Below are 12,541 nucleotides of genomic sequence, written 5' to 3'. Positions count from 1 at the left end.
GTTTTGGTTAGAGGAACCCCAAAAAAGTCATTTTTAAGGAATCAGTCTTTAAAATGACTTATAACAATGAAGTTTGGAATTTTTCTGTTTTGTTTCTTGGTACAGTCTACTTTGATTTAACAATGTGGGACTGGAAAAGCTTCTTGTATGTGACTTCAAACACCCTATGTAATGTGAAAGCATAGTTCTTAGGTGTTGAAATTTTTCAGGACTACTGATGCATAAAAGCTTATCTTAGCATTCTGTTTCCCCATAACTGCTATGTAAGTGACTTTGCTAGTGCTGAAAACGCACCAAGCCCTTATTTGGACAGCCAAAATGGAAAACAGAGCCTGGTGCTTAAAGAAAACACAGTCCAAAGATATATGTCCTCTTGTTCTCTTAGTTCAAAGATTAAATCAGAAATAATTGGCAATGTTATATATAATACACTATTTTGTCATTTAGCTGATGACAACTAAAGACAAGAAACATTTTTCATTCCTTAAAGCATACGCTTTGTTATCTCCTATTTATGATTCTTCCCTAAGATATTTCTTATTTCTTTTCTTCAAGATTTTTCTCCTGAATCTTGCCAAAACAGGACTTGAAATATAAATAGAAATAAAAGGGGGAACTGCTTCTGCATGGTTGTGGTGAAACAAAAAGAAAAGTTTTCACTCTCACTGTTTGGCTGGCTCATCTCATATTTAGTTGTTAATGAGTCCTGAGGCTTGAATATTCAGCTTAAGGTACATTAGAGACAAAGCAGACTCTTGCCAGCAGGCTTTTCTGGAAGTGTTCACACACCAACAGGTTTTCAATGGCCCAAGGTGAGTGGAAACTTACAGGAAAAGCCCTAAAAACTTTAGTCTTCATTTCAGCCCCAGAGCCCCTTAACAAAGCCCTTTTCTTCTTCTGTAAAGTGAGATTGGATACTTCCCAAGGCCTGGATTCCAAACGGGAATCCATCCACGTCTTTCCTGGGGGCATGAACCTCCTCCAAGTTGTTTTCAAAATCCTGGGCACTCATCTGAGGAGCATTTCCACAGTTTGCACCCAGCTTGCAAGGGGTTTCACCAGTATGACAGCCTAAGAGCCACTGTGCCAACACCTTCCGCTGCTCTTATATCCAGAAGCCACGGGACAGAAGGCAAAGCACATGGCCTAGAAACAGAATAGTCTCTGGACCCAGCAAGTTGCTTCACCTCTTCCTCAAGCCAGCTTCCCTTTCCTGTCTATGAAAATGTATTATGTAAAAATACCTACTTCACAGGGAGCTAACGAAGAGTAAATAATTGGGATGCTCTCCAAAAACTCCTCTTAAAAGTTATTTCCATCATGCAAGAAGACAAAGATCCCTAAAGAAGCTTTGCATGTACTCATTTGACAACTGAGGCTCAACTGTCACTTCTCGAGCCAGTACAACAACATGTAGCATACAGTGCAAACTTGAGCTTCACAAATAGCAGAACAATGGTGTCCAGGCTTGGACCCACCAAAGAGGTATAAAATCAAAATAAAATCCTATGATGACATCAAACTTCAGAAACAAAGGTATTTAAAATTACCAAGTGACCCTTTGAAGGGGGGGGGTCTTCGCACTTACCAGACCTTAAGAAAGCTGGTGGAGAAGAGGCGACTGCAGCAGGTGAGCTGGCCATTTCAGATTGTTGGCTCTAATCATAAGCGTCACAGGCTAAACTACAGCAATTTTCAAAACTGTTTAGTGGAGGTTAGAAGCAATCAGCATTAGATTAATTGGAAGCAGTGTGAGCAGTCATTAACACGATGCACTGTGCAACAAAGACAATAATTGGGCTTCATTATAATTTTATTTTCTCTTTATGACTTGAAAATTTGATTGTCTTTGCCTTGGTAAGTTACATTTGCTTATAGGGATTAGCCAGGAAATACATAATATCCACTTATTAAACATTACATAAGAGTAGCATTCTCTATTGAGCAGTGAAATGATTAGGCTACTATGTAACAATGCTCAGAATGCTGTAGTCCTATCAGGTTAGTGCCAGTTTCAAACAAAGCTGATTACAGATTCTTCTAAAAGTAACAAGAATCAAGTTGATTGTTTTTAATGAATCAGGATGGTAGTGATTCACTGAAGAAACTTTATAGTGTTAGCAGAAGAATCTGCAGCCTCAACTAATTTGGAGTAATGACTTCAAAAGATCGCCTTTACCACTGTGATGTAAACATATAGGTACATCCAACATTTACATGATGCACTAAACTACTTTGCACATGAAATTGAATTTAAGCGACTGCATTCGACAACAATTAAGTGAAATTAATTTTTTTTCTCAGTTAAGAAAGGGGAGGTGGGTTTTCAAAGCTTACTGTTATGACATTTTGGAGGAAATAAAAACTGGAGAAGAAAACAAACCCTATATGCTTATTAAGGGAAAGCAGAAATGCTTTTAAAATATATGCTGAGGACAGAGCTCAGTTCCTTGTAAAAAGCTGTGGTTATGCTCTATGACCAGATGTTATCAATCCAGTAACACGCTTTATAACCCAAATAGATACATTGCTAGTGTGCAACTCAATACTTCAGTATGACACAAAAATTTTAAGAGAAAGTGTGAAAAAAAACTATATGTGACAATTCCAATGAACTGTATTGAGGTTAAGGACTACTTTTTGAAAACTCTCATTTTTTTTGGTTGTTTTAGTATCACCCTAAGTAAATTAGTGCAAAACTTTTAAGGTTTAAAAACAATGAAATTAGCAACAAAGGCTGGGTAAATTTCTACTGTATAATTTATGAAATTAGATATTTTCTTCAAATTAAAAGGGGGGGGCAGGGTGCACAAAAGACAACCAAGAACTTCATAAATGGAAAAAGCCCAAAACATAATGGTAATATATTAGCCGAGAAAAAATTTTCTTAATATCAAAGCAAATGCAGAGTTAGTTGTCTCAGGGCTACGCATTCGGGTGTTCTTAGATTGGGAACGCTGACATTTGCACCTCCCAACTCTGACATACAGTAGCATCAGTCCTTTTAAAGGCAAGATTCTAAGTTGCTCCTCATTCCACCATCTTTCCCGTTGCTAGGCACACTTTTAGCCCAGGGTCATATCCAGCCATCCTGGCTCTCAGAGGACTTCTCGGCCCCAAGTGCTAACTTCGAAGTCGTGACTTTGCAATTTGAACGAGTCGGTTCAGGACACTTGTACTGTTACAACTGTCTGCGCAGCAGCGCCGTGTGACCTCGGTGGCCTCGGGTCTGTGAGCCACTGGGAAGCAGGCGCCCAGGGGCCATGACTAGGGAGGGGACCTGCTTCCTTCTGAGCCCTAACTGCGCTGGGCGGGAAGCCCTTCGTGGCCCTGTCCCCGTCCACTGCCGCCACATGAGAACCGGCTGGGGCTCAGAGCCCGTGGGGAAGCTGTCAGTGAGCTGCCGCCCGCGTCTAGGACCGGGTCGCAGGCACACGAAGCTACCTGACTTCGGGGGAGGCACACACAGGAGGAGGACACTCTCCTTCCAGGAAGGTGGCCGCCGTCTGATTTCTCAGGAGGAAGCCTCCGGGCTAAGGCGACGCCACCACCGACTTTCTGAGGGGTACACACACGAAACTGGGTTGGGGAACGTACAGGGGATCACGGTGAGACCACCACCTAATTCTAGAGGTGGGGGGAGAGACATCAGGCGGGAGGCCGGGCCGCCGGCTGCTTTCTAAGGGGCCACACGCGGGCGCAGGTTCATTCTAGGACCCCCACCTGCCTCCCGCCCAAGGCGCTCGAAGGGGGAGCACCACCGCGGTGCGGGGTGGGGGTGGCGCCCCAGCCAGCCAAACCTGAGCGCTTGGCCCGGGCTCTTCGCTCCAAGACCGTCCAGCTCACTTCGGCCATGAGCCCCGCCGCCCCCGCCATCGCGCAGGGGCCGCCGCCGCCAACGCCGCCGCCTAGGACACCGCCCCCCCGGCCGCCTGTCAACTCCGCCGGCCGGCCCCGCCCCCCCCCGCGCGACACTGTCGGGAAGCGCGCCGACCGGAAGTGCGCGCGAGGGCGATCTTTAGCCTAGCTCCTCAGCCTCCCTCGCGTCAGAGGGGCTGCCCGTGCGGGACAGGGAGAGGGGGCTCGCTGGCGGCTCCCACGAGCGTCGAGGTTGCGCCCTTTCGCTCTCGGCCGGCGGCGCGGTGCTTTCCGGCTGCCGTAAAGCGCGGCGCTGAGCCAGCGGGCGGGGGCCGAGGGGCGGCCATGGCGGCGGCGGGCCGGCTGCCGAGCTGCTGGGTGCTGTTGGTTCCGCTGCTTCGGGGGCTCGCGCTGCTGGGAGTCGGGCCGGTCCCGGCTCGGGCGCTGCACAACGTCACGGCCGAACTCTTTGGGGCCGAGGCCTGGGGCACCCTGGCGGCCTTCGGAGACCTCAACTCCGACAAGCAGACGGACCTCTTCGTGCTGCGGGAAAGTCAGTGCTTGCCGACCCTCCCTCTGTCCGCTGTCCCGGTGCCCCTCCCGGTGTTCCCTACACCCCTTGCTCGGATGGCTGGTCCTCTTGCATTTCCCGGCCCGTCTCCCCCAGCCCTGTCTCTCTCCCTTTATCTCCAGCATCCTTGACAGCTTGCCCGTCTTCTCCATCTTTTCCAGCCCAGAGTCCTGGCCTGGCCAACCCACAGTTTGATCTCCCCGTGCCCGCCAAAGCCCTGAAAACACCCCAGTTTTTTCCCCTGAGAAGCCCGCGGCCTTCACTCACGCACTTTCTCCTCCCCATGGAATCACCTGCCTTCCAAAGTTCTTCCTGGTTCCCAGGAGTCTTTGTAGCTTGGCTCTACGTTCTCTCCCAAGGCTCCTTCATTCCTTCCTGCTTTTCTTCTTCCAGTCTTCCTTCCTTTTATGATCTGGAAAAGATGCAACTTGACAATTTCTTCTCTTAGGGGACTTCTTCCTTCCTCCACATTTACCTAATTCATCCTTCCCTCCCTTTGTTGGAGTCCCAGCTTTGTTTGAAGCTACTGTGCCCTTCCAACGCCCTAAACACTCCACAATTCACAAGCATTTTGCACGGATCACTGATAAACCCAGTGTCTCCCTGGGAAAAAATTTGACAACTGCAGATTCTTCTCCCTCCTGGGCTGCCCAGCCTTTTATGTGCACCGGACCGTGCCTTGCTTTGGTCACTACCCTGCCTTCCAAATCTTTCTTTGTCACCTTGAGGTTCCTGAGAGTCCCTTGCTTTAGCCATGAATGACAAAGCAAACCTTTTTGTAAATCTTGATGCTGAAAATGGGTCTTAGCATTCTTGAGTACCCACAGAACCACGTACTATTTAAGGTCACTGAGGAAGGCCACTGAGGAAGAAGTGAAGTGCTTATGCAGAACCTGACTGACAGGATCCTGGGCCACATTTCTTGGGGCCCTTGCAAGGACCCCAGAGTGGCTTGTGGACCTGGGATATTTTCTATCTTTGTGTGACTCCATATGTTGCACAAAGGGCACATACTGCCACAGCTGTAGCTACTCCATCCAAACCGATACAGACTCTTCTTTTAACTTTAAAGGTGGCTTACGTTTCATTAAACAATTTCAAAAGTCTGTTCCAGTGAGCACTCATTGACTTCCGAGAATGTATCAATCTGTGGGGTGGTCCCATAAGAGCCACCGGGGAGGGTCTTGGAGGATTTAGCTTTTTCGCCTTACAAACGAATCATGTGCTTGTTACTAGTCAGATACCCGCAGGACTTCCTATGTCCTTCGTGTGATGCCTCTGATAAACTAAACAACCTTAATAAGGGGCTGCGCTTGTTAGGTTTGGGGATGACGAGGCTTAACATACAGTACAGTTAGTTGTAAGACATGCTCTTGATACGGTCCTTTTAAGTCAGCCGACCTGACTTGAGGCAGAAGCCATTGGCTTCAGTTTGAGTGGACCAACTACATTTTCCATGTTCATCCTTCCTATATCTTTGCTGCTTTGAACATTGAACTTGTGATATGCTATTAGGAATCCCCATTCCATCAGACAAGTAGGGCTAACTTTGGGAGGGCAAATAAACTGGAGTAAATAAAAGTTTTCTTGTTGAGAACAGTGCCCAGAAACTTCTTGTAACCACTGATTGGATGTCTTACCAGGAAACATTATTCTAATATCATATATTCGCTTCTTTTAGGAAATGATTTAATCGTCTTTTTGGCAGACCAGAACGCACCCTATTTTAAACCCAAAGTAAAGATATCCTTGAAGTAAGTACAAATGTATTTGGTTTTGTAAAACAGTCGTTAGTGTCATAATAGATACACAATAGCTAGCTGGATTGTCTTTGAAATCAGTTTTACTCAACTGTGGTATTGACACAAAAACACTAGTTACTAGATATGAGCAGTAAATAATTTGTTAGGAAAAATAGTGAATGTGCCAGTTTAAAAATGGCTTACTTGAAAAATAAATAAACACATTTTGAAGGATCCAGGTCTGTTCCTGTATAAACGCCCTCCATTTTCTTGCAAGTTAATACGCTTTCTTGAATGTGTTCAGGATTGTCTGTCCCTTATCCTAAGTGTGCCCTTGGGAGCAGCTCACTCTCAGGCTTATCAGGTCAACTGTGCTTTGTGGGAGGTAGGGGAAGGAAATGTATGGGAAATAAAGGACTTGGGTTCCACTAAGCAAAAAACAAAAACAAAAAAATCCCAATTAATTTTTTTTATTAATGCAGTGTTGTTTTATATACAAGAGGTCCCCAAATAATGTCCTTACATTTGACATCTTTTCATTATAATATTGGTGAAATGCCATAGGGACTTCACTTTCGTTTATAGCAATTAGCCTGTGGTAAAATTGGTTTCCTTATATGTTGTTTGGCTTAAAGTCGAAGAACCTATCAGGGATGTTATGTAAGGACTTGCTGTATTTTTAAAATTTAAAAACTCTTGTTTGTGTTTTACTAGAATATTTTTCAAAGTAAAAGTAACTATCCTTCCCCCTTTTCCTTCCCCAGTCCCCTGTTCCTCTCTCAGATGCAATCACTTTTAAAACTTTTAGCTGTTTCGTCTGGTGTTTAGTTCCATACTTTAAAATACGTTTTTTCACTGTAATTGAGTTATCATCTTCATCGCTTAGACTTTTTTGTTAGTGTAAATAAGGACTTACCATCTTTAAATAATCTCCATCATTTCCATATAGGTATATCATAGTTTTAGTTAACTCACTAATCATTGTTTACATTTTGACCATGTAGATTCTGTATACTTCAGAACCAAACAGTACTTAACAGTACTTCAGGTCTGTACAGTGTCCCTCCTGGAGTAAATGACTGCTTTTTTAAAAAATGAATTGCATAGTTTTCTGTATACATATCCTTAATTTCTTTGCAGATGTTCCCTCATATCTGCCATGTACCTATTGTGCATTTTTGTTTTCCCCACCGAGTCCTCAGCCCTGCTGCCCACTCTGGGTCGTCCTCTGGCCCTTCTGCAGGATTCCGTCTGGGACCTTGCCCTCTCCTACTCTTTTTGGGTCCTTGTGGCTTAAAGCTCATAGCTTCTTCGTTGACTTCACTGGAGTGCAGCCTTCAAGACATTACTGAGAAAGGAGGCGTGGCATGTCCTTCCATGGCCACGATTGTTTCCTACTCACTCTTACTGCTTTGGTTAACCTATAGTCCTCTAGCTTCATTGGTTGCTATTTTAAAATCCAGTGTTATTCTTTCTCCTAATCCTTAAAATCTGATTTGTTTTGTTTTAATCTTGGAAGACATTAAGTTTTCTTCATCCCTTTTCCTGTAAAATTTCATGATCATGTGTCTTGGTGTAGATGATTTTTCATTTATTACAGTGGGCCCCTTCAAGCAGGAGCCTTCTATCCTTGGGGGCTTTTTGAAATGTTCTTGTATTATTTCTTTGATAATTTTTTTGTTTCCTCTTTCAGGAATTCCTGTCAGTTGGTTAGTAGACTGCCGGGGTCTATCCTTTATTCCTTTATTTTATCTGTATTTTCGTCATTTTGTTTTGTTTTCCTCAGGAGGTTTTCTCTACTTTATGTTAATTCTCCCATTGGATTTTTTATGTTTGCTGCTGTCATGTTTTTATCTCCAAGAAGTTTTCTTTGCTCTCTTATTCTTTTGTCTCACTTTGCTGTTCTTTTGTTATAATGGACATACTTCTCTTATGTCTTCAAGTGTAGTTTTGAAGTTTTATACCCTCTGTTTATTTTCTCTGTTTTCTTCATATTCCTTATTGCTGTTTGTTTTGGCTGTCTTTAATTTCCATGGTTTTCTTGGAAAGGCAGGGGTGTCTATTCCTCTTTAAGAGGAAGGCACTAAAGAGCTAATTTGGAAACTCTTTCGCATGGTGGGACTTGTCTCCTCTCTCTTGCCCTGAGCGTGTATTCCTGGCTGATTGGCCTCCTAGGAATAGGGTAGAGCTGGGGGCAAAGCATCAGACTGTTCCTTTTGTACACTTGCCATTAACTCCCTGTTTTTAGCTTAGGGCCAAAACCTTACCCTCTGCTATAAGTTAAATCTCTAAGACCTGAAACTTCCCAGAAATAAACATGCTTTGGTTCTTGCCTGGCTCAGCGAGAGGCAGAAGGGACCATCACTCACAATACAGACCTGCAGTTAAGCCTGTTTTCTGCCTGGTACCTCACTATTGTCCTGTACTCTTCCTGATGACTCCAAATCCTGAGCTTCTTCAGGGCAAAAAATCTTTCCTTCGGTAGCTTTTTTCTCTAGGCACTTTAGCGTATAGTTTCCTTGCCCTGCTAAGTCAGTTAGCACCCCTCCCTCTGCTATGTCCTTTCAGGATCTCTTCGTCTAAGTTTCCATCTAATCCTTTGTAGTTTATTCCTGTCTATTTCAGGGTACTTTTTGCCACCAAATTAAGGACGTGTTTGGACAAGTATTCGTGCCATGTATGTGCAATATGTATTACTGTACTTGCATGCATAAACACATACACAAGCAGAGGTGTACACCTTAGATACACTTTGCTACATAGTAGCATGTGTGGTTGCTACATCATCATTTTTGAGGACCAGGCATTTTTCATGGAAAGGTTAAAGTACTGTTGGAATTCTTTGAGAAAACTGGTACTACCAAAACTGTTTTATGGTAACGAGGATCAATTTTAGGTACCAACACAATTCAATTTGAATTCCAGCTATTCTATTTAACTAGCTTTTTAACACTGTAATCGCTCCAAACATCAGTGTCCTGATCTGTTCAATGAGAATAATACCTAGTTCAGGTAGTGAAAATTAAATTATCAGATAATAGCTATTAAGCACTTGGTGTAATATCTGGGACAGAGTAAGTACACGGATTATAATAAAGCTATAATTATATTGCTTTTCTTCACTACCTTTTCAGTATTTTCCTCATTTCGCTTTAAATAAAACTCTGTGTGTGTGTGTGTGTGTGTGTGTGTGTGTGTGTGTGTGTTTAGGTTCTTGATGCTATTTAGAAAATAATTATCCATCTATTTGGAAACTTGCTGTCTTGCTATTTGCTCTAAGTAGAATTAACTATAAATTGAATTTAAGGCCCATTTTTTGGTTGGGTCACTCAAACACATTATGACAAGACTCTATCCAGAATGTTTTAAGATTTCAAGGTTATAGAAATAATTTTCGAATTATTTTATTATTAAAAATATAAAATTAAGTGTGTATGTTTTGATAGTGTATTGCCAGCTTTGGTGAAAGGAGCTGATTTTCTTTGTGAATCTTGACTAGCTCTCAGAAATAAAATGATGATGTTGTTTTCACTGTATATTTCAAATCTGCATTAAAATCCAAATTAAATATTTTATAAATAATACCTTTTAACTGATAAAGTGAGGGTGATACCCCTTGTTGCTGTAACAATTGACTATGAGCCTCCATTTGTTATAAACAGCATCCAAGTGTCTTGGTATCCTTGACAAAAGAACGAAGTAAAAGGACTGTATTAGCCAGTGCTTGAACATAAAACTGAGCTTTCTTTCCATGTGTTTCGGATTTGTCTTGTTTCTTAAGATTAGTCTGCATTGATCATGAATTCTTCTGTAGACTGAAGAGGCCTACGTACACGAAGCCTGATATTAAGAACAGAATGCAAGTCAGTTCTGTGAAATTTTAAATTTTGCATTGAAAATATTTTTGTGTGATGCAAATATGGAGGCGGACTTTTCTGTTTGAAGTGGACTGGATATCTTAAGATGCTTGTCTCTCTTAGGAATCACAGTGCATTGATAACAAGTGTCGTCCCCGGGGATTATGACGGAGATTCACAAATGGATGTGCTTCTTACGTACCTTCCCCAAAATCATGGCCACGGTGAATTAGGAGCTGTTATCTTCTGGGGACAAAATCAGACATTAGGTGAATTTATTTTAATATTTATCATTGGATATTAAAGCAAAAATATGCCTGTATTCTTATGTGATTATAACAAAGATATTGTTCTGAAATCAGTTCAGAAATGCAGTTCTTGAGTGTCTATAACTGTCTGTAACAACTTAAAAAAAAAAGTCCATTTTCTGATTTTTCATTTTCAACCCAGAACTGGTCTGGGGTCAATTCCAGAGAACCAGATTCACTCTTGCTAGCTTAATGAAGGCAGAGTTTTATTAAAACGTTTTGGTGGCTTACGGAATTATCGGGGTAGCTGAAAAACAAACTGTAGGTTGAACGTTCTGGAACAATCCCCAAAGCCTTCAAGGAAGCGACTGCCTTGTTGCTGTCCGAAAGTGGCTGGTTACACAACAACTGTCAGAACGCCACTGTGCCTTCTGTGACTCACCAGCCCCCTGGGTGTCCTGCACCGGCCTCTTGATACTGACAGATTCAACCCTCAGACACTGACATAGACATGGCAAATGTACAGCTTTGCGGCCCTGCTGCCTGCCCACACGCACTGTATGGCTTGTATCCGACTGGCGAGGCTTGCATTGTACTCAGAGTATCAGATGGAAGGCTGTGTGAGAAATGCTGTTTTCGGTTTCTAGTCTCCGCAGTCCAGGAAAACACAGCAAGGTTGGAGCAGAGGTTGAGTTAGTCTGCCATATCCACCCACACACCTCCAAGTCCTATCTGAAAAGCCAAATAGTTACACCTAAAGAGCCAATGTGTTCATGGAGCCAGATTTCAAGGCGGGGGTGGCGGTGGTGTAGTTGTGTTTTCAGTAACATTTGGGAATGTAGACAGTAACCTCAGTACTTCAGACTCATTCAGTCAATTAGTATCTAAAGTAGTACCATGTGCAAAGCACTGCCTGTACATAAACACGGGCCTTTTATAGTAGAGTCTGGCAGTTCTGCGTATATTGGCTTCTGTACCCCAAACCTTACTTGTCAACTTCACTAATGGTGGGCGGTACATATAAAGGAGACTCACCGAGGTGCCTTTTAGATTAAAGCCTCACGTGGAAGTTATTGTCATGCTGGTCTGCACCGTAGAGCGAGCGCTCCCAATATTTTGCCTTTACAGACTTGATGTCCATTTCAGTTAGAGGAATCAATTAGAGATGAATCTTGAAAAGAATGAAAGAATATTTTTCCCTAAGTGTAGATATCAAAAATAAGATAAAATGCCTGCTGATTTGTGGATTTTCTTTCTTTACAGACCCTCACAATATGACCATACTTAATAGGACTTTTCAAGATGAACCGCTAATTATGGAGTAAGTATGTGCTGGCTTCCCTTTGAGTGATTTCCGACTTACAAACATAAAACAAAGTTTTTCACATAAGAAACTACTTTGCTAAGTAGTATCCACCCTGGGTTCATCTCCCTTTAAAGCTGGTAGGGGCCTGTACTCTTGATCATGCGATGTTTATTTGCCATGAAAGAGAACAATGAAACTCACTGTTTTGGAAGGAGGAAGAGATTTGTGTTTCCTTTTTGTTTCAGTAGCTTTGAGTGTGTCTGTTCTGGATCTTTGTTGATTCTAGCCATGTCATTACTCAAAGAATTAAGATACGTACCTGTTTCAGGGTAAAACTATTAAGTGCTTAATTGATGGATATCAAGAATACAGGGTTTCCTCCAGCGATTTAGAAAGATTTCTATATTAAAGAGAAACTTTTGGCCTTTTTGACAGCTCTGTAGTGTTATCATTTATCTCCTCAAAATAGACTCATACCAGGGTAAATTGAATCAAATTTTAGGATTTCTGGTAATGAGGTAGAGATCATTTTGGGGACTAAAGCAGTGTATGTCCACATGCTTGTCCAGAGCTGCCTTTCATGCAGCTGTTAAAATTACAGTCACAGTATCAGTGGGTCAGTGACCATTAGAAGTCTAAACTGTAAATCCATGGATTAATCTTAAAGGCACATAGTTTGATTCCTTTCATAGTTGTATGTTTTTTCATTGTTGTTGCAATATTCAATGGCCAGTTTGAATCTTTATACCAGCTAGGGATTACTTTTGTGGTTGATTTCTCCTAAGTCCATCTAACTAAACAAGCTGGGTCATGATTCTGGAATAAGTGATGTGTCCTTATCACTCAGGGATAGGCTAGATCATGCAGAGATTACAGACTTTTACCCTGAAAGTTTATTTCTTGCTCACAGTGCACGTTCAGTGTGAGTCAGTGATGGGCTCCGCTCTGTGCCATCACTC

General features: G+C 42.6%; 2 protein-coding genes across 5 annotated transcripts in view; one reads left to right on the top strand and one right to left on the bottom strand.

Moving 5' to 3' along the window:
• Positions 1–3,916, bottom strand: part of PHKB (phosphorylase kinase regulatory subunit beta) — a 128,812-nt gene extending 124,896 nt beyond the window's left edge. For 2 of the 4 annotated variants that reach the window (XM_033128059.1, XM_033128058.1), the window contains exon 1: positions 3,801–3,912. In XM_033128059.1, the coding sequence (XP_032983950.1) occupies positions 3,801–3,876 (76 nt within the window). In that variant the 5' untranslated portion in view covers positions 3,877–3,912. Of the gene's footprint in view, positions 1–1,588; positions 1,717–3,800 lie in introns of those variants that run through there. The other 2 variants (XM_033128060.1, XM_033128061.1) reach the window with 2 other exon arrangements.
• A 143-nt stretch (positions 3,917–4,059) lies between these two features.
• The window catches only part of ITFG1 (integrin alpha FG-GAP repeat containing 1), a 128,188-nt gene continuing 119,706 nt past the window's right edge, over positions 4,060–12,541 (top strand). The window contains exons 1-4 of the mRNA XM_033129558.1: positions 4,060–4,411; positions 6,111–6,183; positions 10,152–10,297; positions 11,540–11,597. Of these exons, the coding sequence (XP_032985449.1) occupies positions 4,204–4,411; positions 6,111–6,183; positions 10,152–10,297; positions 11,540–11,597 (485 nt within the window). The 5' untranslated portion in view covers positions 4,060–4,203. The remainder of the gene's footprint in view (positions 4,412–6,110; positions 6,184–10,151; positions 10,298–11,539; positions 11,598–12,541) is intronic.

Source organism: Rhinolophus ferrumequinum, chromosome 15 (genome assembly GCF_004115265.2).
Source record: "Rhinolophus ferrumequinum isolate MPI-CBG mRhiFer1 chromosome 15, mRhiFer1_v1.p, whole genome shotgun sequence".
Lineage (NCBI taxonomy): Eukaryota > Metazoa > Chordata > Mammalia > Chiroptera > Rhinolophidae > Rhinolophus > Rhinolophus ferrumequinum.
This window is presented reverse-complemented; position numbering and strand designations above follow the sequence as displayed.